At 33.3% G+C, this 24,766-nt stretch overlaps 1 protein-coding gene across 2 annotated transcripts; it reads right to left on the bottom strand.

The window, feature by feature from the left end:
* Positions 1-3,759: 3,759 nt before the first annotated feature.
* LOC126978336 (coatomer subunit beta') lies at positions 3,760-24,096 on the bottom strand. 2 transcript variants are annotated; one of them, XM_050827077.1, is made up of 19 exons: positions 23,989-24,096; positions 23,595-23,753; positions 23,286-23,478; positions 21,891-22,039; positions 21,325-21,499; positions 20,565-20,751; positions 20,297-20,430; positions 19,680-19,979; positions 19,288-19,378; positions 16,344-16,509; positions 14,833-15,002; positions 13,202-13,370; positions 12,783-12,931; positions 11,891-12,003; positions 11,640-11,796; positions 11,017-11,146; positions 8,612-8,775; positions 6,009-6,171; positions 3,760-5,329 (listed from the first exon to the last, which is right to left on the bottom strand). In XM_050827077.1, exons 1-19 carry the CDS (start codon positions 23,989-23,991, stop codon positions 5,291-5,293), a joined length of 2,811 nt encoding a protein of 936 aa, XP_050683034.1. In that variant the 5' UTR covers positions 23,992-24,096; the 3' UTR covers positions 3,760-5,290. The 2 variants fall into 2 exon arrangements, with proteins under 2 accessions (XP_050683034.1, XP_050683033.1); XM_050827076.1 differs by lacking the exon at positions 23,989-24,096 and having other exon boundaries at positions 23,595-23,765.
* Positions 24,097-24,766: the final 670 nt, after the last annotated feature.

Here is a 24,766-nt window from a genome sequence, read left to right as displayed (position 1 = left end):
ATGGTGCCGTAATGAAACTGCTTTTCATCTTGGGCATTCATAAACGGAGCGGGTACGATAAGATTCTCCCGATAGTACTGCTCATTGGGCGTAGTCCCAAGTGTCCATCGAAAAAGGTTCAAGCATCCTAAGAGGCACAGTCTACAGGTAAAGTGCCCAAAAGGCTAGCAACGCCTATTGGGCACGGGCCTTTTTGAATGCCCATAAGTATCCTCCAATAAAATAACATGCCAGATCTGGGGCCACCTGTCGAATTTGTTAGAAACCTCTTCATATGTAAGAGGGAGCAAATGGGCAAGAGGCTCATAACAAGATGGGAAGGGGTGAGGCAACTGCTCAGGGACATCCGCAACACCAGGGATCAAGAGATGCGTTGATCAAGACATGTGAAGCCCAATTAGTGCCGACAAGCAAGCTGTCGTAGTTAGAGAAGTGATGTCGAATCTAGGGGTTACGATAAAGGGAGACTTTTTAGCGGTGAATGCACACGGTGACTATCTTGCTGGCCCATTCCTAGGCTTTGCATAGCAAAGTCTTGATTTCAGGCACAAGTTTGTTCTTGTTCTCGTCGACGCTATACCGGCTAGATTTATTTAGAAGCATACTCTGTACTATCGCTTGCATAGCAATGAATACTGCAAATTTGAAGGAGGTAATAAGATAGCACAAATCCTTGCGGTTTACCACTGTTTATGGTTTTAAGTTGGAGCCTGAACCTTTGATAATAACCTTGATAATTGTAGATTTGACTACGAAAATTAAGTCGAAGTTATTAAGAAAATGGTGGCTTATTTTCTCAGTGAATCAAGATTGATATGTAAACAATTTTTGCATCATGGGTGTCGTTTTCATGGTTTTTGTTTAAACTGATAGTGCTCTAAAATAGATAAAGCTGTCAAAATGTATATCCAAGATCTGCTATCTTCTATCCGTATGAAATTGACAATTTTTGTAACATGGGTGTCGTTTTCATGGTTTTTAAGGGTGCTCAAACTGATAGTTCTGTCAAAATTTAAATCCAAGTTGTAGCTACATGAAATTATCAACCTTTTTATCATGGGTGTTGTTTTCATGATTCTCCAGGGTGTTGAAGCCGATAATGCTGGACTTATGAAATTAAATTGTGTGTACATCGAAACTCCCGAAAATCTCAAAATGATACCCATAATATTGATTTTATTGAAAATGTCACATCCGCCATCTTGGATCTTGAAATAAGTGTCATGATTGACTCTCCCGAAAATCTCGAATATGATACCCAATTTATTTTTATTGTAAAAGTCACATCCACCATCTTGGATCTCAAATAGATGTCATATTCATTATTGACACTCCCGAAAAGCTCGAAAATGATACCTATATTGATTTTTATTAAAAAAGTCATATCCACCATCTTGTATCTCGAAATAGATGTTAATTTGTTCTTAATTGACATTCACGAAAACAATAATTGTCCCGTCTAGACATGTTTGAGGGATGACTGCAGCGAAGAGTTTCTTCAGACTGTGGTAGAATTGAAACTTTAACGGACAAAGTTTAAAAACACATATTTCAAATAAAACATTTCATCGAAAATTAAAAAAAAAATACCCAAAAACAATATTTCCAAAAAAAAAACACTCAATAAAATGTTGTTTAAAAATATTACATAACAGTCATCATGTAGACTATAATATTGCATTATACACTGTATGGCTATCTATCATACATACACTATACATAAAAATCTTACGCTTTTTACTTTTTTACGCTCCGCAACGCCCCATAAGTGCTTCGTTCCAAAAGTCTCTCCTTTTTTAAAGTCGGTTAGAAAAATAACCTGACAACCCTATTACTTCAATGGAGTGTACGCACATGTAGGTATTTTATCAACAAGGCTTGGTTTCCATACTGATACATGTCTACTGTGCTATAACAGTATGACTTAAGTAGAACTTTACTTCTTTTTCTTATCGTTTTGTTAGAACCAAACCATTTCATTAGCAATGTATTTTATTTTAGCAATTCGTCAACTTAGTAACATAATTTAGTTAATTTAAAGGGTCACTTACTTGAAATAGGACACTCCATCCTTTTTAAGTTTGGATATGATGTTATTTGGGCAGTTATTCACTGAACACTATCATTCAGCGGCTTTGAATTCAAAGCGCTGTCAAATTTAACGAAAACTCTGCCTAATAGACGCGTCGGCAGAGTTTTGCTTCAGACAACTTTTGAGCATAACTGAGAGTCTAGTAGTTTATTGTACGTCGAAGGAAAACCTAAATAAAATTGTATAGATTCATATAAGCTCAAAGTGTCTTGTGACGCATTTCTTCCATTTCGACCACAGTTGGGAAAAGGTTGAATACACTTTGTTCTTCAAATAAATCTGAGAGATGTGGAGGATGAGCAGACCACGGCAACGGTGCTCAACGGCAGACTTTTCCTCGCGGAAAGCGAACGTTAAGGTTTTGTCGCACTTCACGAGAATTTTCATGGGCGCTCCGTCGTGTTGGAATACTATACTATACTGCTCTGGTTTTGCTTCTTTTCTTTCTTTTCTGCTCTGTTGCAAATGCAAATAAAATATTTTCAGTAAAATGCTTAAAATACTCCTCTGTTAAATCCATTCTGTTGATCCACTCCAAAAGTCAAATTAAAATAAACTTTTTCAATTAGGCTTAAACTAAGCACTTTTGAATCGTCGCTATAAATATTTCTTTTAAATTACCGAATACCATATGTTCGGAAAAAGTTGAGCTCGTGAGAAGACCATACAAGAAACTCAATGGCCCCTCTTTTAAATCAATAGATAATTTAACAATGGCTGTAATATACATAACAAAATGGTAAACAAATATATGAATTGTGTTAGTTAAAAGCGTTTTAAACATCAAATATTTCATAAAAAGTAATAAAGAATAAACTGTATACATTAAAATTATCCTATATTGGATGCATCAACCTTTACCCCCTTATTCATAATGGTCCGCTAACTTTAAACAGCCGCATAGGAGTGTTTTTTCTCATTCTGACTTAGGTCAATAGAAGAAGACAGAGTGAGAATTAGCAATTTATTTATTTATACTATTAATCATTTACAGAAAGAATCTCAAAAGCTAACATAGTTCCGCAAAACTGTTTGGACAGTTTGTCTGCAGGATCAAGTCTCTTGTTATACATTAATGCTTATTAGAACATTGGTTTTATAAAAGTGTAATCAACAAATATTGATAAAAAATATAATAAAAAAAAATCTAATTTTAATTTTAAGGCAGTGTTGACAATAAATATTTCTTAAGTTTAGTTTTAAATTTTCTTTTACTGGTTTCTAGTCGGATGTCCTCAGGCAAGCTGTTTAATAGATAAGGAATGCCTTAAGTTAGCAGACTATTATGAATAAGGGGGTTAGAGTTTAAATTCATTGACTGTGTAAGGGTGATTACGGTCTTAATTAGTAATCGCATCCAACAAATACACTGATTTTTAGTAATAACAGGTCGACCTGCCACAACAAGCAGCACCCGTTCGTAAGTTGGACCAGCCATCATTCCTTTCGCACATATTTGAGGGAAGGAGACGACCCGGTGCACGAAGTCGCAAACAACGCCATTTTAGTGAGCAAGACATGTACCTTACGGGACATAATAATAGTATATTCTGACACAAATACCCCTTTTTTAAATATATAATTTTGTACCCTCCATTGATAGCAACGGAACAAAAAATTAATGTAAAGAAATTTAAAAGGTTTATAATAGTTTAATAAACATACAATTTACTTTATGAAACGTTTATTTACAATACAAATTGATACAATATAGTGTAACTATGCAATTAGGTATTGTTTACAATATATATTTGAATATATAATTTTGAAATGCATGTTAATTCACTTATATGTTAAAGAGGACATTTCTCAACGGACAGTTTCGATGGTTTTCATCTGAACAACAATCTTCATAATGCTTTACGTTGTAATAGACACAAAAAAAAATTTGTGCTAAGTGAAATATATTTCCCAAACTTTGGAGAATTTTTCCGAAATAAATTGAAAAAATAAATGACAGCAATAGTACGTTAAGTGAATTTATATACTCCTTTAAAGAAAATTGAAATTTTATTGATTTTTTATAACGGGTTTTATTAAACAAACATAAATAAATGAAGAATACATTACGATGAGGCGTTCAAAGAAAATCATGCTGATTTTTATATTTTAATGTATAAGATATAAACTTACTCTATTACAAAGTAGATTATCTAACTAAAATTACACTAAATATCGTCTAAAAAGGAATCCCAAAAAATTTTATTTAAATTTATAAATATTGAATTACAACCATTGTATTCCATGGCTTTATTATGTAGAGATTACTTAGCAAGTTAAATAGTATAATATTTTTTTTTAATTTTTGTTAATACCAATCAAATATTTATGTGAACATTCTAGTTTCGGTACAATGAATAAAGTTACATTGTATCTTATCAAATATAGGTTATATGCTTTGTTGCACAAATAACAATTTAATTGTCTCTCGATTATTATAATAGTCGGAATGGAATTACAAAATCATAAGTTACATCTATAAATTTAGACAGAAATAAATGATCTATTTATGTAGGTCGTAGGCAATAACTAATGGATCCAATCTCATAAATCAATTTAACTAAGTTGATAAGAAGAACTTTCCGCAATGAATCTGCAACGGAGTTCAAGCGACTATGTGTTGCCTATCGAATAGTGAATCATTAAACTTATTTTGAGATATTCGCGATTAACAATCCGTTTTTGCTGCATCGATAACACGTCCATTAAATGATATTACTCTTATGTTTAATATATCATTTACAAACATTGTTTTATTTTTAATAAAATTGTTACACACAAAAAAATACTATTGGCTAGGAGACAAATATTTATAATATGCGAAACACGACAACTATTGCCGATAAACAAACTATTTATATATCGCTATGTAATTTTGTTTCTGAAATAAAAGATTAAAAAAATAAAGCGAAGAGCATTGTCATATCGTACTAGCCTTTAAGTATCACTTTTCACGTTCAAAGATTATTATTTTCATTATCTACGATATACACTATCAATATTATCTAAAAAATTGTATTCATGAATAAATATATGATCCAATGTTAAAAATACTGACCCTACGAGTTACAAATGCGGAAAATTAACGATTGCGAAGTAAATAAGTATAATACTATGATAATCTTAGCTGTATTAACACTTTTATGAAATACACATTTATATGATCGTAACAATATTTTATTATACAGTATAAACATTCTATATATTTTCAAGTAAAGCGATTTCCTCCGATGAATCCTGAAGGAGAAAAAATTACATTAATTAAATTAATAATTATGTTGAGCGAAATTATTGTACTATTAATAAAAAGCTTCAGTGTGGCAACAGGTTGAACCGTTGACTCTCATCACGGAGCCCCCGGTTCGATCCTCGCCCCCCACGTTTGTACCTATAATATGGTTTCCGTTTTCGAATTACCCACGTAATTCATAATGTAGGCTCTTGTGACTTCGCTTCTTAAAGGTTCGGTCGCGGTGATCACATACTTTCAGGTGACACGAACGATTGATAAAAATAATTACAGAAAGAGAAACATAGCAAACTATCAATTTAAGTAAAAATAAGGGACGAGACGAGCAGGACATACAGCTGATGGTAATTGATACGCCCTACCCATTACAATGCAGTGCCGTTGCGCTCGTCACCTTGAGACATAAGACGTGAAGTCTCATTTGCCCAGTAATTTACTAGCTACGGCGCCCTTCAGACCACAACACAGTTATGTTTACATAATATTACTGCTTCACGGCTGAAATAGGCGCCGTTGTGGTACCCATAATCTAGCCGGCTTCCTGTGCAAAGGTACCTCCCACTGGTAAATTTATTACAATTATATGAAAGGACATGGAAAAAATACCTTGATTGAGAGGAAGCTATAACTAGCTGAATGTATGAAATTCAATAAAGTAATATTTACCATAAGATATTGAGCATCGTCTAAAGTAATATCCTCAATCTCTCTTTCAATTTCATCCATTGTGTCAATGGAATCTTTACGTGTGTTCTCAACCTCTATAGATGCTTCCAAATCCTCTATCTCTTCCGCTTCTTCTTCTGCACTCTCTGCCTTTCTGGAGACGCTGTTGATTAAGGAATATTTTTTTAACACGCACATAATACACTTTGTCCCATAACAGCTTTAATGCAACACTATTAGGAGACCCAATAATGTATAATCATCATACATTGGAATGTAATAATATTAAACATTTCTCATAAAAAAATCGAAACAACTCTTAAGTATAGTTTTGAAAGAGTTTTAATTTTTTTTAACGCGAAACAAAAAATAATAACGCAACATAATTGTAGATAAAGGCATAAAAGGCATTTATTTTCTAAAAATTGATTTATTTTGAATTCTTTTTGATGTCATTTTTAATATACTAGATACTACTACTACTACTTCGGAAGCAAATGGCGCTCTGAGAGAGAAGAAGGGAGAAAGCAAGAAACTCTCGCAGCATTCTTTTTTTTTGGCTCTTTTCAATAAAAATATACAATATTGTACAGTCATTTCTATCGCTATAAAATAATCATAATCTAGTCCCAGGCTGTCCGATCACTTAGATATTCAGCTGTGGAGTAATAGGATTTACAACAGAGCCATTTTTTTACAAAACGTTTGAATTTATTTATAGATAATGCTGGAACAGTGGCTGGGACTTTACTATAGAAGTGTATACATTTACCCTTAAAGCTATTATGTATCGTATGAAGCCTACTACAAATAGTTACAAGCAATCCCTTATTTCTAGTGTTATAATAATAAAAATTACTATTAAGAGCAAAAAGGTGACGATTTTTGTGGAAGTATATTAAATTTTCATAAATCTACTGACAATAAACGGTCACAATATTTATTTCTTTAAATTTTTCTTTGAGAGGCTGTCTATAACCAAGCTGATATATAGCACGAACAGCTCTCTTTTGTAGAGCAACACTACATCAATGTCGGCGGCATGACCCCACAGTAAAATTATAACATATCGTTAAAAAATATTGATATTTCATTTAAAAACTGCACTTTAGCTAATGTGGTTTCTTCAACAGGTATATATTTGTGAAATGTTAGAAACAAACACTATACACAATATATTTCCTCTCTGGGCTTCTCCATGGTCGCTCATGGAACAGATGAGGAATATTCCACAACACAAGATTGTGATTCATTCTCTTGTTGTGGAATGTTATCCCACTCGTCCTATACAGCTGTTATAAACTGACCGTAAATGACTTTTTCTTCAACTCAACTATACAAAACAGTCTTCCTTTCTTCGATACATCTTATTCTATCGTAGTCACCATACAGTATGATCTTGATCTCAACAGAAAAACCACATTACTTCATTTCCATTAGCTGGTTTATGAATTTCAGGCCACATCCCAATTTCTAATGGTAGAATTGCTCACACAATCCTTGGACATCAGTTATTCCTATGAGAGTGTAATGAAGGGAGGTGAAGCCGACTCTTTTATAGATTGATGAAGTACACCAATTGAACAAATAAACTGCAGAGCCTTAAAACTCTTCAATAGCCACACAAGAAAAAAAAATTACAAAGTAGAAATACAATTTCACAGAACCTTTCTGCCCAGTAGGCAAATCAGTAAGAAGGTTTAGTGTAATAAACAGTTTTCAAGTAAAGAGTATCGCCAACAGAACTCTCTGTAAATTATGTCTGCAAACAGAAATGACCATTGCTTAAAATACCAGATAGTATACTCAGACATATATACAGACAGAACTCACTGAGCACAAATTCAAGATATATATTAACACTTCTTTTTTTAATATAATATATATAGGCCCATATCCTAACTGATCTAGTTTCTTGAAGTTTGTTGTGAACCAAGTGTTGTTGTAATATGTTAAGTTACTGTCAATCCCTATGGTAAATAAATATATTTCTATTTCTTCACTTACCATTCACTTCACATTCCTATCTCAAGATCCAGAATGAAAACCATGGTATACATCCTGTCTCATCCTGTATCATGGTAGACGACCTGTATAGCCGAGTGGTTAGCGATCCTACCTACTAAGCTAGAGGTCCCGGGTTCAAATCTCAGTAGGTGCAAGTATTTATATCATGAATATTGATGTTTGTTTAAGTAAGTATATTGTATTAAATATATTGTTGTCTTGCAACCCATAACAAAGGCTATATATGCCTAATTTAGGACAAGATAATTTGTATAAAAAGTGAGTCAATATTATTATTATTACATACTTGACAAACCCATAAATGGAATGCACTTTCGACTCTTTATTAAAAGTAAGACAACTTAAATTATCAATGGTGCTATCAGCATAATTTCAGATGTGACATGACTATAAAAATCATGCTAAGCTTACATTCGGCTAAGATTTACGTAAGTAAAGTCTGAGCAAAGTATAAGTACGCTCTATAGATATAGTTAAGCACTGAATTGTAGAAAATTTAAGGCAATTAACACCGTGATAGTAGAATTGAGTTGTGGCATGTATCTATAATAATTAGAACATTAAAATCAATTTACTTTTTGATTTCGCGATTGTAGAGACCTCTCGCTTCAAAATCCGCCATCTCCTTTACAAGATTACGCTCTATATTTGTCTCCTTGGAGTTCTCTGGTAAATTTGATAAATCAGCATGATATTGGTAGCCCAGCATCTCTTGGAAATGTTGCAGCTCTATGGATTCCTGAAAAGATATAATCATCTCTATTATAATAGACTGTTTACATTCTCAGTGTAACTGAAAATTTAAAAATGTTTAGAAATATTGTCGTAATGTTGCTCTTAATAGTGATCTTCAAAACTACAACATTAGCGGCCTTAAAAATAAACTTGGTATAAAGTTGTTTTAGAGAATAAAGCAAGACTTATGTTTGGCAAAATGTTAACAAATAGACATTTGGTTATGATTTGTTTATTCGGACGTATAACGTTTCCCGCGTTTATTTGCAAGTCTACCAGACATTCGGAAAACTTCAGAATTATCATTGTATTGACTATATCAACAATATAGTCCACATTTTGCATATTCTTGGTTTATTCTCGGCTATAACCTTAAACCAAGTTTATTTATAAGGCCGTAAGAATATAAATTGCTTGTTACTAATTTTAGTAGGCTCCATAAAATACATAATAGCTTCAAGGATAAATAAATGTAGTAATCTATACTAATATTATAAAGCTGCAGTGTTTGTTTGTTTGTTTGTTTGTTTGAACGCGCTAATCTCTGGTACTACTGGTCCGATTTGAATGATTCTTTCAGTGTTGGGTAGTCCATTTATCAAGGAAGGCTATATATAGGCTATGTTTTTTTTTTTCAAATTAGGGATCCGTAATAAAATTGCTATTTTGTAACACAAGGTGTAAAATCGAAAACCTATTTTTGCGTGCGCTGCAAAAACTATTGACAATAGAACAAAATGATGTACAATATATATATAGGCAATATTTTATTACTTATAAAACTATCACGTGAATTATACTTTATATGGCAAAACAACGAATGCCGGGTCAGCTAGTTTTAATAATAAAACCCCAGCCACTGTTCGGAGGTTATTTGTAAAAAAGGCTTTAGTGTTAATTAATATATAGTATTAGATATATAATAGAAACACATAAATATATGCTCTGCTGTGGAATATAAGTAACTATTCAATCTCAGTATATCTAAACGATAGACCTACCAGTGTTTAGGGTAGAAGTGCTATGTTCTAAAATAACAACCAAGTTCTTTAAGTGTTTGGTTATAGTGTAATGAATTTATGATTGTTTTACTAATTAGTCAGTTAAATCAAGTTTATTTTTATTATTTATATTCAATTTATAATACTCTAGTCAATGATTGTAATTGATTCATATTGTGTTTTAAGCGATATTAGTAAGTTGTTCGGTTCGAAAATCTGTTAGTCTATGAAAAACGAATAGTGTATATTAGATTCTTATGAAAATGTGGGGGCATTCTGTTCGAGCGTCTAGTCGGAGACAGACGTTGAATATTAAGCTCTGTAATTGTTAATAATTGTGTAAGAAGTTTAAAGTAAGTAATAATCAAGAGTGATAAAAAGTAATATAATTGTTGTTAAGAAGCAAGCAGTTTTATTACGCATTTGATTGTGAGAATTCGTCACATTAGCAACACACAAAGATCAATCCTTCCTTAAAACTCATGTTCAATGTAGATTACCGGTAAACTCAATTCATCATACACCTGTGCAACTGTATTTTGCCCCAAAAAAAAACGATGCAAATATAATCTTACAAGTGTATCAGTACACAGGCGGTTAATACTGGCAGTCAACTTTCACCAACAGACATAGCGTGAAAAGTATGGGAAAATCCACACATGTCATCTGGTATTCCAAAACCGCGTGTTTCGTATAAGACTGTTTGCCCTACACTAGGTGTGTGTATTTTATAAATTTAACTGACGGCGTCTGTATTCTCGAACGGACACAACGTAAGGACGTTCAGCTTGGAGCATACTATCATTTTTAAAACTGGCAACACATCTCTTGGCTATATCTATGAGTGGAAATTATACAATTATTCTTAAAAGTACTTTCTCACTCGTAATTTATACTAATATATAAAGCTGCAGTGTTTGTTTGTTAGTTTGTTTGTTTGAACGCGCTAATCTCTGGTACTACTGGTCCGATTTGAATGATTCTTTCAGTGTTGGGTAGTCCATTTATCGAGGAAGGCTATAGGCTATGTTTTTTTTTTTCAAAATTAGGGGTCCGTAATAAAATTGCTATTTTGTAACACAAGGTGTAAAATCGAAAACCTATTTTTGCGTGCGTTGCAAAAACTATTGACAATAGAACAAAATGATGAAAATCGCGTGAATTATACTTTATATGGCAAAACAACGTTTGCCGGGTCAGCTAGTCAATCTATAAAAGATAAGATTATTAGTTGTTGTACTCACCGAGTAATCTGGGAATAAGTTTTCATAGTTAATTGGGTCAGCCAATGATTGTCCCGATTTCTTATTAGTTGTACTGAGTGAATCTCGCCAAAGTTTCACTACCTCGCTGATTTTAGTTGGAATGTATGATCTAGAATTATCAATCATATAATTAAATAAAATAAATCGAATCAGTTGAAAATCGAGATATTATATTTTATATATGAGTATGCAAAGGGTTGATATATTAACCCTGATTTAGAATGTATATAACATGAAATGATGAAATAAAAATTAATCTATACATATAAATAAAATTGGAGTTTCTGTTTGTTATATTGAAGTAACCGTTTATTACTACATGTATATGAATATATATACGGTACATACACCAAAATAACAACTTTTTACAATTTTTGTCTGTATGTCTGTCTGTTTGTTCCGGCTAATCTCTGAAATCGCTGGACTGATTTTGACGGAACTTTTATTGGCAGGTACTTGATGTAATAAGGTGTAACTTAGGCAACGTTTATTTTAGAAAAATTATTTTATGTTAGAAAAATAAAGAATTGTTGCAATGTCTAAGAAACGGTTTAACTCAAAAAATAATTAATAGCGATTGAATGAATTAAGGATGTTTGAACCTGGCAAAGAATGCGGCTTCTGGCAGCTTGTTTCTCTTGATAAGAATTTGTAAACACTCATCTAGCTCATTGAGAGTGAATCGAGCGACAAATGCTATGTTATCATCACCCTCCTCTGAAGACATTTGAGCGACTTCTTGTAATAGTGATTTGTCACCTACAAATGAAAAGGAGTTAAAATACACAATATAAGACATCATATTTAATTGATTGTTCCATAAAGATTTCCACAATAAAGTAGTGAAAATTACCTGTACATACTGCAAAGAGTAGAAGGGCACTGAAGTCTTTAGCTTTGTGATAACAGGCTTTTGTAAGTTCTGTATCAGCGGCAGCTGCAGCAGCAGAACCTAGTCTTGACCACCTTTTAAGTAAACACACAAAATTTTTAATAGTTATGAAAAAGTATTATGTAAAAACTGTGATATTTTATTATAGTCACATGACCGAAATCACTGCTCTGCATATATATATATCACCAGATATAAGGATATATCGACTTATTAGATGTATGTATTATCGAACAGTACATTGAGAAAACAAGAAATATTTTAAATACATTGTGGGACAACACTATGGGTTACAAATGGTTGAGCATTTAACATATACATGTTGAACAACAAATGATATTTTAATATTCAATGCAACAAGGGGATCCAACAAAATTAAAAGCATTCAAGTGTGTGCCTGTTTCACACACCTATAACTTTTATGCTCATAAGCACATTGACGAATTTGCTAGAAACTGCGACAATCATAATGTTAACATGAGGAACAAACATTATGACTTCTTATGCCTACTACTTGGTTATTTCGAGTTAGTAAGTCTTTTATTGGGCGATGTATATGCTTTTCCAAAATGGCCCCAGTACATGTACAAAACAATGTGTTACCAAATTCAAAACAATACTGTGCTAAAGGTTACTATAACATGATTTTCTTAACCATACCACAGACTGGGAATGGAGTGAACACCCTCAGTCTATTTAATAATTGAAAATAATATGAGAACAAAATTCCCACGTAGTTTTTGCCATTCTTCTCAGGTCTGGGGCATACTATTTCGAATAGGTGGTAGTTATTTGACGTTTAATAAATGATTTTAAATTCTATTTTCAATATATGTACATGGATACAACTAACCTTGCAGCTGAAGTCCTCGATGGAGCACCTTCAGCAATTGCTGCCTCTTCAGCCAACTGCTGCGCTCGCCGCAGTTCACCCAAAGCTAAGGCCAGCTCAAACTTGTGTTCGGGCTCGGTAGACACTGCCAATGCTTGTTGTTTGAAACCCTAATTAGTATAAAGTTTAAATATATTCGGTGGTTTTTCCTTTTTCCATAATATATGTAATATTAACTACTTCTAAATGACCATTACCACACATGGTCGATAAATGGGTTAACATTGTTAAATTGCAGAATAAAAAAAAAGAAACTGCTTTGTAGACTCCATTGTAAGATTGTTTCTTGTCAAATATATATCATAATAGTCCATGAAAGTCCGCAATGAAATCATACATTGAATCCATGATAAAGAATCTTATATAAAATTAAATTTTACCTGTTTCTCGAGGAAGTGAGCGACCCTAGTGCGGTGCTCCTGCGGTATTGTAGGCAGGATTTGATCAGCCGTTTCAAAGTCACCTCGCATTACGGCAGTCTGATACTCAAGTACTGGCAGTAGCAGCGAGTATGATACCACATTCAGTTCTTTATCATTTAAGTACAGCCTGCAAGTAATTGTACACAGTTATTTATTCAGTGGTAACATACTACTACTACCGCTGTGGTTTGCTCCCACAGTGTAACCATAGGCCACATATTTATTCCAAATGTAACGATTGCTTAAAAATCATACCTCTTCTACCTTTACTGTAATTAACATTTACAAAAAAACATCACTAAGAGTGCCATAGTCCAACACAATATTTTACTATACAGGGTGTCCCAAAGTTATGGGACATGAAGGGAAAATACCTTAAATATCGAAGATAGGCTATTTAATAGGCATCATAAAAGTAGGGTTGTTTTTTTTTTACATTTCAGTCGGTTCGATTCCCAGACGAGGCAAGTAATTTTTAGAGAATCTTTGAATGCAGAAGTACTAACTTTTAAAGTCTTCTTTCAGTAAAATAGCCTATCTTCGATATTTAAGGTACTTTCCCTTCATGTCCCATAACTTTGGGACACCCTGTATATATTATACCAACACTACTATGAGACTCAGAATTCTAGGTTTAATCAAGAATCAGAATGTCTTGCTTGTCTCATCACCTTTTCTGATCATAATTTGCTCTTAAGTAAGAAAAAGTAAGACTTTTTGCCAATCAGTCATTTTTAAAACACACACATCATGCCTTTCAGACGCTACATCTCCATATACTCTGTCCTTCTTTATTCGTCATTCTATTCTTCCTAATGAGCCTTACCTTATAAAACCAATGATAAGTTATCTTATTGATATATTTAATACAGCTCATAGTCGCACTGAGAGCAATGGAGAGCGCTATCCTCGGAGTTTCCCTTCGAGATCGAATCAGAAATGAAGGGATCTTTGGGAGAACCAAGGTCACCGACATAGCCCAAATGATTGCCAAACTGAGGTGGCAGTGGGCAGGGCACATAGCTCGACGGACGGATGGTATTTGGGGCAGTCAAGTCCTCGAATGGCGACCACGTACCGGAAGGCGGAGTGTTGGTAGGCAAGATGGCCCGATGATCTGGTCAAGATCGCCAGAATAGGTTGGATGAGGGTAGTGCAAGACTGATCGTCGTGGAGATGTTTGGGGGAGGCTTTTGACCAGCAGTGGTGATCTTCCGGCTGATAGGATGATGATGACATTTAGTAATAAGTTTTTATCTAGGATTTCCATTAGACCCGTACAATCACAATGCTATTAGATGTTACTTATATCTCAAGTTTGCCCAGGGATATACAAAGCATAACCCAATTACGAATTCAATCTCACACAAACTCAAATCAAAGCAAGATAACGAATATTATTGATTGTTAAAATTTTAAACATTAATTTAGTCCTTATTTAGTCAACATGTAAATTAAAATTATAAAAATAATCTAATATTCATAGATTCTGATCTGATATCTCATCCTTTAGAAAACAATTTATTAAGTTCGCTCTAATCATTATGTAATACGTATTGTTATACAAGTTAAAATGTCACCGATCTTACCTATTTTCCTTAGCGACATAGCCGAGAATATACATAGTATGATCGAGGTGTGATATGGTGACAATCTCTCCACCCACATAGTAGTTTATTCTGTTAAGTGAGTTTGTGTAGATGAAACAGTCGCCAACCCATAACCCTGTCTTCACAATTTCATTTACTTCACCGACAACCTGTAAAATTACAAAAACAATCGAATACATATAACTTTAAAACGACACTTTCCAAAGAATCATGCATGATTTGCTAACTTAAATATTATAACAGACATTTTGACATAAATAAAGGAAAGACAACGACGTTCTACACATATAAAAAAATCACGTCGTATAAAATCAAACCGAAATTTGGAACGAGTCACAAACTACACCACAATAAGCTCCGATTGTTATATCTTTACATTGCCGCATTTACTCCAGTTGTTTAAAATATTCTTGGCCAATAAGCAGCAATGTAAAACAATTATTCAGTTCAGATTTAATTCAGACAGTGACAGTTGACACACGACTAAGGAGAAAAGTGTGCTTACAATGTTTTACAATGTTAGCACACTTTCCGCTATCCAGAGTACGAATTGTAAGTCCTTAAATGTGTATAGAATGTCATTGAAGAAAGGGAATATTTTTGTCAGAATAGAATAAAAAAACCATGGTGAAATAGAGACTAGTTAATAATCGCCTTACTGTTTTCGTCACTTATCTATAGGTACTAATATTATATATTAGAGATAGCAGAGTTTCTGAACTTGTAGGATAATAATCTGGATGTAATGAACCGATTTTGATAATTCTGTTACCACATATTGTTATACTAAGCCACATTATTTGTGAGTGTCATATTGGCTATATATTTTTTAAGCTTTCGTATTATTTAAAGTATTTATTTCCCAGTATTTTTTAAGCTTTCGTACTATTGTAATTTTGGTTGTTGGTGAGAAATAAAGTTATTATGATAGTAACCAGATGAATGAAAAGATTTTTTCGCCAATCTCGGATTTTCAAAGTAAGTCAGAGAGAAGTATTTTTTGTACGAATGCTGCCTTAACATACTCAGAAAATAATCATATAAAACTAGTGGGAGGCTCCTTTGCACAGGATGCTGGATAGATTATGGGGGCTTCTTTTTGTGCTGTGAAGCAATAATGTGTAAGCAGTATTGTGTTTCGGTCTAGTTAAATTACTGGGCATATGAGACTTAACATCTTATGTCTCAAGGAGACAAGCGCAATTGTAGGTCAATTTTGGGTTTTTTCAAGATTCCTGACAGTGGTACTCCATTGTAATGGGCAGTGTGTATCAATTACCACCATCTGAATGTCCTATTCATCTTGTCCCTTATTGTCATTTATATTTATATATAATATGATTGTTTTGTATATTTGCATGTGGCAGCATTCGACACTGTTAATTGTGCAGAATTTCGCCGATAACAGAAAGTTCTTAATAAAATTGGTCACCTTAGATTAGAGTCATAAATAGATATGACATGTTTGCAATTATTTTAATAAATCTTACCTCAAAAGCATCCTCAACACCATCTTCAGTTATATTAGTGTTATTGGCTCTTGCGTTGATCACTATATTCGAGTTATACCGCAGAATGTAGTAAGATTCATCAGTTGCAAGGCACACCAAATTACCGCTATCAGCCCAATATACGTGCCGAGGTTGTATCTCGATCCTATCGCAACAATAGAAAGGATCATGACACTACGACGATAATCAAATACAATATTTAAACCATTGCACTGCTTAACTTAATATCATGACGGATAAGGCTGGATTTAGTGCTCGACCGACAGTGAGCGCTGACGTCGGTTAAGCGTAGCTATATCTAACAATGAAAACATATTATGATCGCGTACAGTCAGCGCTGACGCATAGCTGTACGCACGTAGCAATACGCGCGTACAGCTATGTAGCGCTGACGACAATGGTCGGCTTCAATTAGATACTCTACAATAATTGCGTAAACATGATATTTACTCCGACTTTTATTCCGTTATCGTTTGCACAAAAATAGTACGGAAGTACAATGTTCATTTTTCTTCCCAATTGATTACGTCCAATAACGTTTGCTATCAGCTGAGCACTAAACGCAAAATGGTACGCTAGTACGGTTACACTTTACTCTAGACTGACGTCAGCGCTGTCCGTTGGTCGAGCAATAATTCCAGCCTAATAAATATTTGACTAATTTTAATACACAATAGACGCTAATTATAAGGCATTTCTTATGACTACAACTTGCTTACACAAACAGACACCGCTAGTACGTCTAGAAGGTATAATATATACATATATATATAATATATATGTGAGATTTTTACCATTATAACATAATTATCAATCATCCAGATGAAACTACAATAAAAACTTCTTGTTGTCAATATGAATTATGCACAATTAAATTTCTTCGTCCATACATACATTACGTACATATTTGGGGCAAGTACTCAGGCACGAGAGGTACGAACTCCTACAATTCATCATGACGGGAAGAAGATGCGTAGGTCGCAGAAAAAGTGTTGGTTGTGCAACATTCGAGAGTGAACAGGAATCGTGAGTGCGGCAAAACTATTTCGCCTCGCGAAGAACAAAAATTTGAAATTACAAAGCTGACTGCTAACCTTCGCGAGTCAAACACGCGAAGAAGAAAATACATTATTACGCATAGCAGGTACGCATCAAAATTACTGCGATATACAATCCGCACATAATAAGAAGGGGATGGAATCTTGTCAACGTTAAACTTGCTCTGGTAACGGCTAGATCACTTGGCGTCAGTTAGAGACGTCGCTTCATTATGTGTCTTCTACCGCATTTATCACGGGAGTGTTCCGAGGATGTTTGACCTGATTCCTGCCTCTTTAATTCCACCTTCGCACACATCACAAATTATGATATTATCCGCACCATCTGAATGTGCGGCGCTCCTCCACAGTGCAGGTTTAAAAGAACTTGCTTAAGACGATGCTAGTGGAATGAGGTTCCTTGTGCGGTGTTTCCAGGACGCTACATTTGGGTACGTTCAAGCGCGTACACTTTTTAAAAGGACGGCAACGCTCTTGTGATTTCTCTGGTGTTGCAAAAGAATGTGGGTGATTACTTAACATCAGGTATGTTCGTTTGTCCTCTCCTGCATAAAAAAAGTTATTTTAAAATGTCACAGTCATGAATTCTGAATAATCAAAAAAGAAAGGAATCGCACGAGTTTCATTCAATTCCTAAAGATCAGCATCAAATTTTAATCGCGCACCTTTTATAACCGGAGGCATAAATAGTTTTTTCAATTATTTGTGTTATGAAATGTAAACATGTTATAACAGCAGTGTTGGAGCATACAAATGTTTTCATGTTACTAAATATTGCATAAAAGCAAATTGTAACAAATTAAACATTAATTGTTATAATTTGTTTGTTAACATATTGTCACAAGGCGACAGCAGAGTATGCGGAGAGTGTGGGACCACTGCGATATCATGATGGTTATGTTTTCAGATATTATAAATGTTTGTAAACAATTTCCATCAGTGTAGAAACAGTAAAAACATCTAAAAAATATTAGTGTTTGAAAATGTTTGTAAACATTCATAACATTAGTTTGGAAGCACCATTAACGGCCGTTCCCAATATTGAGATCTCTTACTTGAGATAAAAATCGTAACTATCGTTGACTTTTCTGTCCCAATGAACTTATTGACGGTAACTCACATTATCCGTACACGCTGTCTGTCAATGGGACGACGTATAGCTTACCAGCGATAGAAGTTTGTATGGACATTGCAATTCATGCGTCCCAATATAAGGCGATAAGAATGACTTATCGGGTATATTGGGACAGCTTCAGATTATTGACAGGTAATTACTGACAATAGAAGGTAGTAATGCATCTCTATCTGTAGATAGTATATTGGGAATTATTAAAATATGACATATCTATAATAGTGAAAAATTTCGCCTTGCTTCAACAAATAAAGTTTTAATAAAGACACAAAAAAATTAGCGAGTGGTGAATTCAAGTTGTAATTAATATTTTTTATATTTTCGCCGAGCGTTTTAGGAATAAAGTATCAATCAATAAAAACATGCCCTGCTGCTACTACACATTATGACGACAGTGGTGAAAACTATTTGGAAGGAATGTGCATTTTTATTTGTAGGTATATTTCTTGATATTATTGCTTGACCAAGGTCTGTAATGACCAATAAATTTGTTTGTTACGAGCATTAATATTATTATTAAATCACCAGTAAATGAACTTATCATCATGTGAATATCACAATTTAAATTTATTTATAACACATTTACTACACCTATGAATATAGCATTACATCATTTCCTATCTTAATAATACACATTATATTAACGACAAATATAAAAAAATAACAAATCTCTTAAAGCCTAGCACGGTAGATAAAATTTATATTAGAGGTAATAAAATGAAAAATATTTTACCTTCTTATTAGTTCTAATTGCTCCCAATCGTAGAAAGAGAAAGCCATTCCACTTATTGACTTAACTCCTAACATGAAGCCGCCAAAAATACCTAAAGAGGCAAACAAATATATCAATCAACTGGCCCGTGTGGCTTTAGCAAATTTCAAGTGAAACCAATAAAATAAATCATAATGAAATAATCTTTATTCAAATGGGTTCATAAAAACACTATTGTATTAACATTTACATTTATAACACAACAACTGATTCATAGACCTGCTTACGCAGATAACATTTGGCAAGTAACCTAACAAACTCCCTTGAGACTCATATTTTCATCATCAATTAAGTAAATTAATTATCAAAACAACAAATTCATTATTAAATATTGCCATAAGCATTTTAATTACCTTCAGCTCCATATTCAGGCCTAAAGTTCTTACGTTCTTTAAAATTCTTGAATACCCGGATTGTACTTGAATTCTCCAAGGTTGCATACTCAGAACTATCGAGCGCCCACACAAATTCCTGTGCAGTGCCAAATGCCTTATTTCTAAGAGCCATAGAAGTGTATATGATATATTCTCCATCACCACAAACAACTACAAATCTGCCATTAGGATTATGAGCTATTGTTTGCGGATATATTTCACAAGAACCCATATCTTTTGCCACCACCGGTACACGTTCACCATCCTTTATTTCTGTGCCTGAAAATGAAATAGTAGTAATAGAAATAATGTGTACATAGATAAGTGAAACAGTATACTAAAATGTGTATCAGTATAAATAAAAAAATTTACTACATACACATGTTTGAGTGGCATAGACTATACTGTTATATATAATAGAAAAACAATCTGCAAATAAGGCCCTATAAACTCCTACAAGAATGAAGGCAAAATAGGGATATAAATATTTGTGCATGAGTAATAAACACACATTATATAAACATCTTTGTCGAAGATCATTCATTTCTGAAGAAATAAGTTAGTTTATTTTATTCATTACGGTTTAAATTCCATACCTTCTGGTAATGCTTTTAAATTCACCTGCTGCATCTCAGAATGTTTAGCCCAAATAATTTTCCCACCACTCACATCCATTGATATAGCTGGCTCTTCTCTGCCTATTTTTATCATAATGGTTCCCTCATCATAGCTAAAATAAATTATGTTATGTTATTTGTAATCAACATCAAAGAGTATATATCATCTAGGACAATTAATATAAATTAAGTTCATGAAAATGTTGCAGTTTTTTTAATTTAATCATAACTAAAAATTAATACATACCCAATAGCAACATTATTTGAACCATGCAGTGATGAAATAGTCCAAACACGTTCAAAGCCATAGTTAAGTGAGAATTCAAGGCGATAAGTGCCAGCATGCCATATTCTGACTGTACCATCTTCAGAACCAGTAAGCAATATTGGTAATTCTGGGTGGAATGATACTGCTGATACATTTTGTGCATGCCCTGAAATAATAGATAAAAAGATGAATGATGTATGACAACAGGAACTTAACTATCATTCCATGTTGTTTGTTAGTTTTTTATAACTTACATACCTTTGTCAAGTATTGTAAACATATATTGTACTATGTTGAATATTGTTGTATTCTTCAAAACAATATTCATCTCAAAACAACTTCTAACCTTAAGATATGCATTATGAAATTTAGTCACAGTATTAATCAAGTGGAGATACTGAATTACATCCAATTTATACCACAGATAGGGAATGGAGCGACCACCCTCAGGCTATTAAATATTGAGCTTGGTTAAATGATATTAAATTGTAACTATATTTTTATCAAAAAAAAAAGAAGCTCACTGAGTTTCTTGCGACAGTTCTTCTCAGGTCTGAGGCATACTTTTTGGAATGGGTGGTAGTTTTCAAATTCTTTTTTTTAATATTTGAATTTGAGTTCCTTATGTACTTTATCTGTGGTGGTAGCACTATATTAACTGCATATTGTATTTGGCCTAGATTGTAGCATTGTATGGTAAATTGTTGAAATAAAATGTTGTAACTTCAACTTAACTCACCCTCTAGAGACTGAACACAGGTTTTATTCTGGTAGTCCCAAATTTTAACAAGACGATCATCTGCTCCACTTATCAAATAAGGCTTGTCACCACCATGGTAGTAATCCACACAGTTTACACCTTTCTCATGACCCTCCAGGGTAAAGTTGGATATTGATGATCCCAATTGCCACACCTAATAAAACAATTCAATATCAATCATGCAGGTTGAAGAAAATATACAAAACCGTAAACACAAAATTAAAAAAACATTACTAAATTTACATTTGATATTTATATATTTTAATAAAATAAAAATATTATCTAGTATATCACAAGTATACAGTAAACTTAAAACTAATAATTTGTGAAGGAGATATCAATTTTAATGTCTAACCCCCTTATTTATAGTAGTCTGCTAACTTAAAGCATTGCTAATTCTCACTATGTCTTCTTCTATTGACCTAAGTTAGAATGAGAAAAAACACTCCTAAGCGGCTGTTTAAAGTTAGCGGACCATTATGAATCAGGGGGTATATATTTACTACTACTAAAATTACTAATGTACAAATTACTATTATTCCTACCTTTACTGTTGTGTCGAGGCTGGCACTCGCAAATGTATTGTTGTCTTTAGGGTTGATAACAACCTGCATCACATAATGTGTGTGACCCTCAAACACTTGCTGACATGCCCAGTTTCGATCCCAGTTCCAAAGCTTTATCAGTAAATCATCTAAAATGAAGTGGGTATAATATTGTTATACACAATGACAGACCACACATAAAATAGTGATAAGCACATAGACTGCTATCACCAGAAATATAGCTGACAGCTGTGAAGTGTGATAATTACAAAACATATTTTAGCTATCTAAATGAACAAAATGAAAACAAAAAATATAGGCAAAGTATTTAAATTCATTTGTCACCTAATTTTTTTTTTATATTTTCTTAAATTTAAATATTCACAATTACAATATAATGATACAAACATAATTGTAATGTAACCAAAATAAGCAATTCAAGACTATATTTGCATCCAAGAATTTTCATTTTACCATATTTATAGGCCTAGCAAGCTCAGATTAGCCGTTGTAAGACCATACTAGACACAGATTATTAGAAACTGTGATAATCTTGTTATGCCAAAAGTATAAAGCAAATGTGTTATGAAATTCAAAGGAATTGTTAAAACATATATAATTTAGCCACACCTAGGTAAGGAGGGACCACCCTAAACCAATTAAATAATAAAGTTTTTGTAATTAATTTTTCAAGAAAAGGCCACTGAGTTTCTTGCATTGACCTGTATAAATACCACTGGACAGGCTGTTCAATATATATGTTTGACAGCAAATTTTTTGTGCCTATTTGAAGCGCCACTTGTGAGCGACCAGAGAACTAATTTTGTACTAACATATAATACAAATGGCTGCAAAGGAATGTACAATACTCTGAAATATTATTGCATTTTGAATTATTTTTTTATCTTTTTAGTGTAAATAGTTTCCCACCATCTATTGACATTTGCTGACAAAGTCATCAATAGTTTTAGTACTGCAGACTCGCTGCATGGCTAACAGGGCCAAAATGGTGAATATCAAACAGGCACAAAAGCACTTTGACAGCCGCCAGTCCAGTGGTATATAGTAGAGGCCAGTGGTTTCTTGATTCCTTTCCTCTTAGGTGTGGGGGCATATATTTTTGAGTGTATAATGGTAGTCTTTTACTTTTAGTAAGTGATTTAAAATCTTACTTTGAATGAAAATATATGAAATATTTTGTAGCCATATTGCCCATGCTGTTTTTTCCAGTTATTACCACAAATATATACTTGGTCAAAGCCAAGCTTTGATCATTTAGAAATAAGTATAATAAGTATAGAATACAAATTTTAGTTTGTGGCTGAATTTTTAGCACAAAATATTCCTGAGACGAAAATAGAGAGAAAAATATAACAAGGATCCGAATTCACTTACCACTGCTTGTTAGTATATAAGGCTGTGTAGGATGAATAGCAATGCATCTAATATAGTCTGAGTGGGCTTCAAAAGAATGAACCTTTTCTAATGTATTATAATTGAAAACACGAATCTGCATGTCATCTGATCCAGTGATAACCCAGTTTTTTCTGGGTACAAACTTGGCAGCTCTAACAGGGATATCACACACCTGTCAATAAGTACCGAACAAAATACATAAACATTGTTTAAATTAATTTTGCATTGAGATTACATTGATATGAAATTTCTGGAGTATCAGTCACCAGAGATGAATTAAAAGTTTACCTCAAATCTCTTAATTTGTGAATGGGACACATAATTCCATATGTTCACATCACCACCGTACAATGAACATAGAAGCCAGGGTTCGGTAGGGTGCTGATCGACGCATTTCACGCGATCTGACCTCGCCGTCAACTTCCTCTTGATATCCAACCGCAAAGGCTGTACAATCATAATAAAAAAAACTTAATAAAACTAGGTACTTCCCGAAATTATTTAGAAATAGGACGTAAGAATCGCTGCATTACAGTCGGCTTCCAGCCGTAATGCAAGTGATGACATACTCCAACAAATCACAAATTACGTGGCTCACAACTTTTCTCATTTCATTTCACCACAATATTTGTGTAACCACAGGTAATTTAAGACTTTATATCATTAATAATAACTTTCTTACCATTTTTATAAGTTAAAACATGAAAATTTATAATACAGTTTACGTGAATCCGTGGAAGTTTGACACACTTTGACAGGGTGAGTGGACGTGTCACTTTTTTTTTTTCGGTAATCAATAGATCGGATACTTTCACTATACCAAAAAATAATACATTCGGTAGCAGGTAATCATCTACTATATAATATTATCCCTTGATATTATTATGAATATGGCAAAATGGTTGTCCTGCTGAGTACCTAATCGTATAAAATGACCAAAAGCAAATAAAGTAGCAAATAAATAAGAAGTTAGCGAAATAATTGGATTTTATTATATTCCAATATTTTATTAAGTTTCAAAAATGCATTTTTTTGTAAAAATGATAAGGTAACGATGATTAGATCCATAAACATGATGGAGTCTGATTAATAAGAGCTATTCTTGATAAATATCGGCAATTTTAAAAAAAACTGCTTCTGGTTCGTTATTCCTGGTTACTTCGTTTATTCAGTTTATAGAACTAGGATCCCCAACAATTCGAGCAACTCTACAACGTTATGTTTATATTTATAATAAAGTACTGGTTTTAAAAAAATATTCATTACATATAGATTTTCACTAATATTTAATTTATTAAATTACAACAGAATCCCAAATTAAGATTGAAGCGCTGACATGGTGCTACAAGAGAATGTGAGCGTCGGTGATCACAAAAAATATGATTTTTGTGTGTTTACTTCTTCTCCTTGAGTATAGAGTACCGTCTACTATTACTGAAGCATTTGTGTTGGGGCTACAA

This window comes from Leptidea sinapis, chromosome Z (genome assembly GCF_905404315.1).
Source record: "Leptidea sinapis chromosome Z, ilLepSina1.1, whole genome shotgun sequence".
Classification (NCBI taxonomy): Eukaryota; Metazoa; Arthropoda; class Insecta; order Lepidoptera; family Pieridae; genus Leptidea; species Leptidea sinapis.
Note: the sequence above shows the minus strand (reverse complement) of the source record. Positions and strands in the feature narration are given on the sequence as shown.

What these genes read in the sequence shown, in the direction of transcription:
- LOC126978336 (XM_050827076.1), bottom strand. Translation starts at nt 23,765, where the DNA reads ATGATTGTACAGCCTTTGCGGTTGGATATCAAGAGGAAGTTGACGGCG. An exon ending in GCCTCGACACAACAGTAAAG is followed by an intron (nt 21,500 to 21,890) that starts GTAGGAATAATA and finishes TTGTTTTATTAG; the next exon opens with GTGTGGCAATTGGGATCATC. An exon ending in ACTCTTTGCAGTATGTACAG is followed by an intron (nt 11,797 to 11,890) that starts GTAATTTTCACT and finishes TTTCATTTGTAG; the next exon opens with GTGACAAATCACTATTACAA.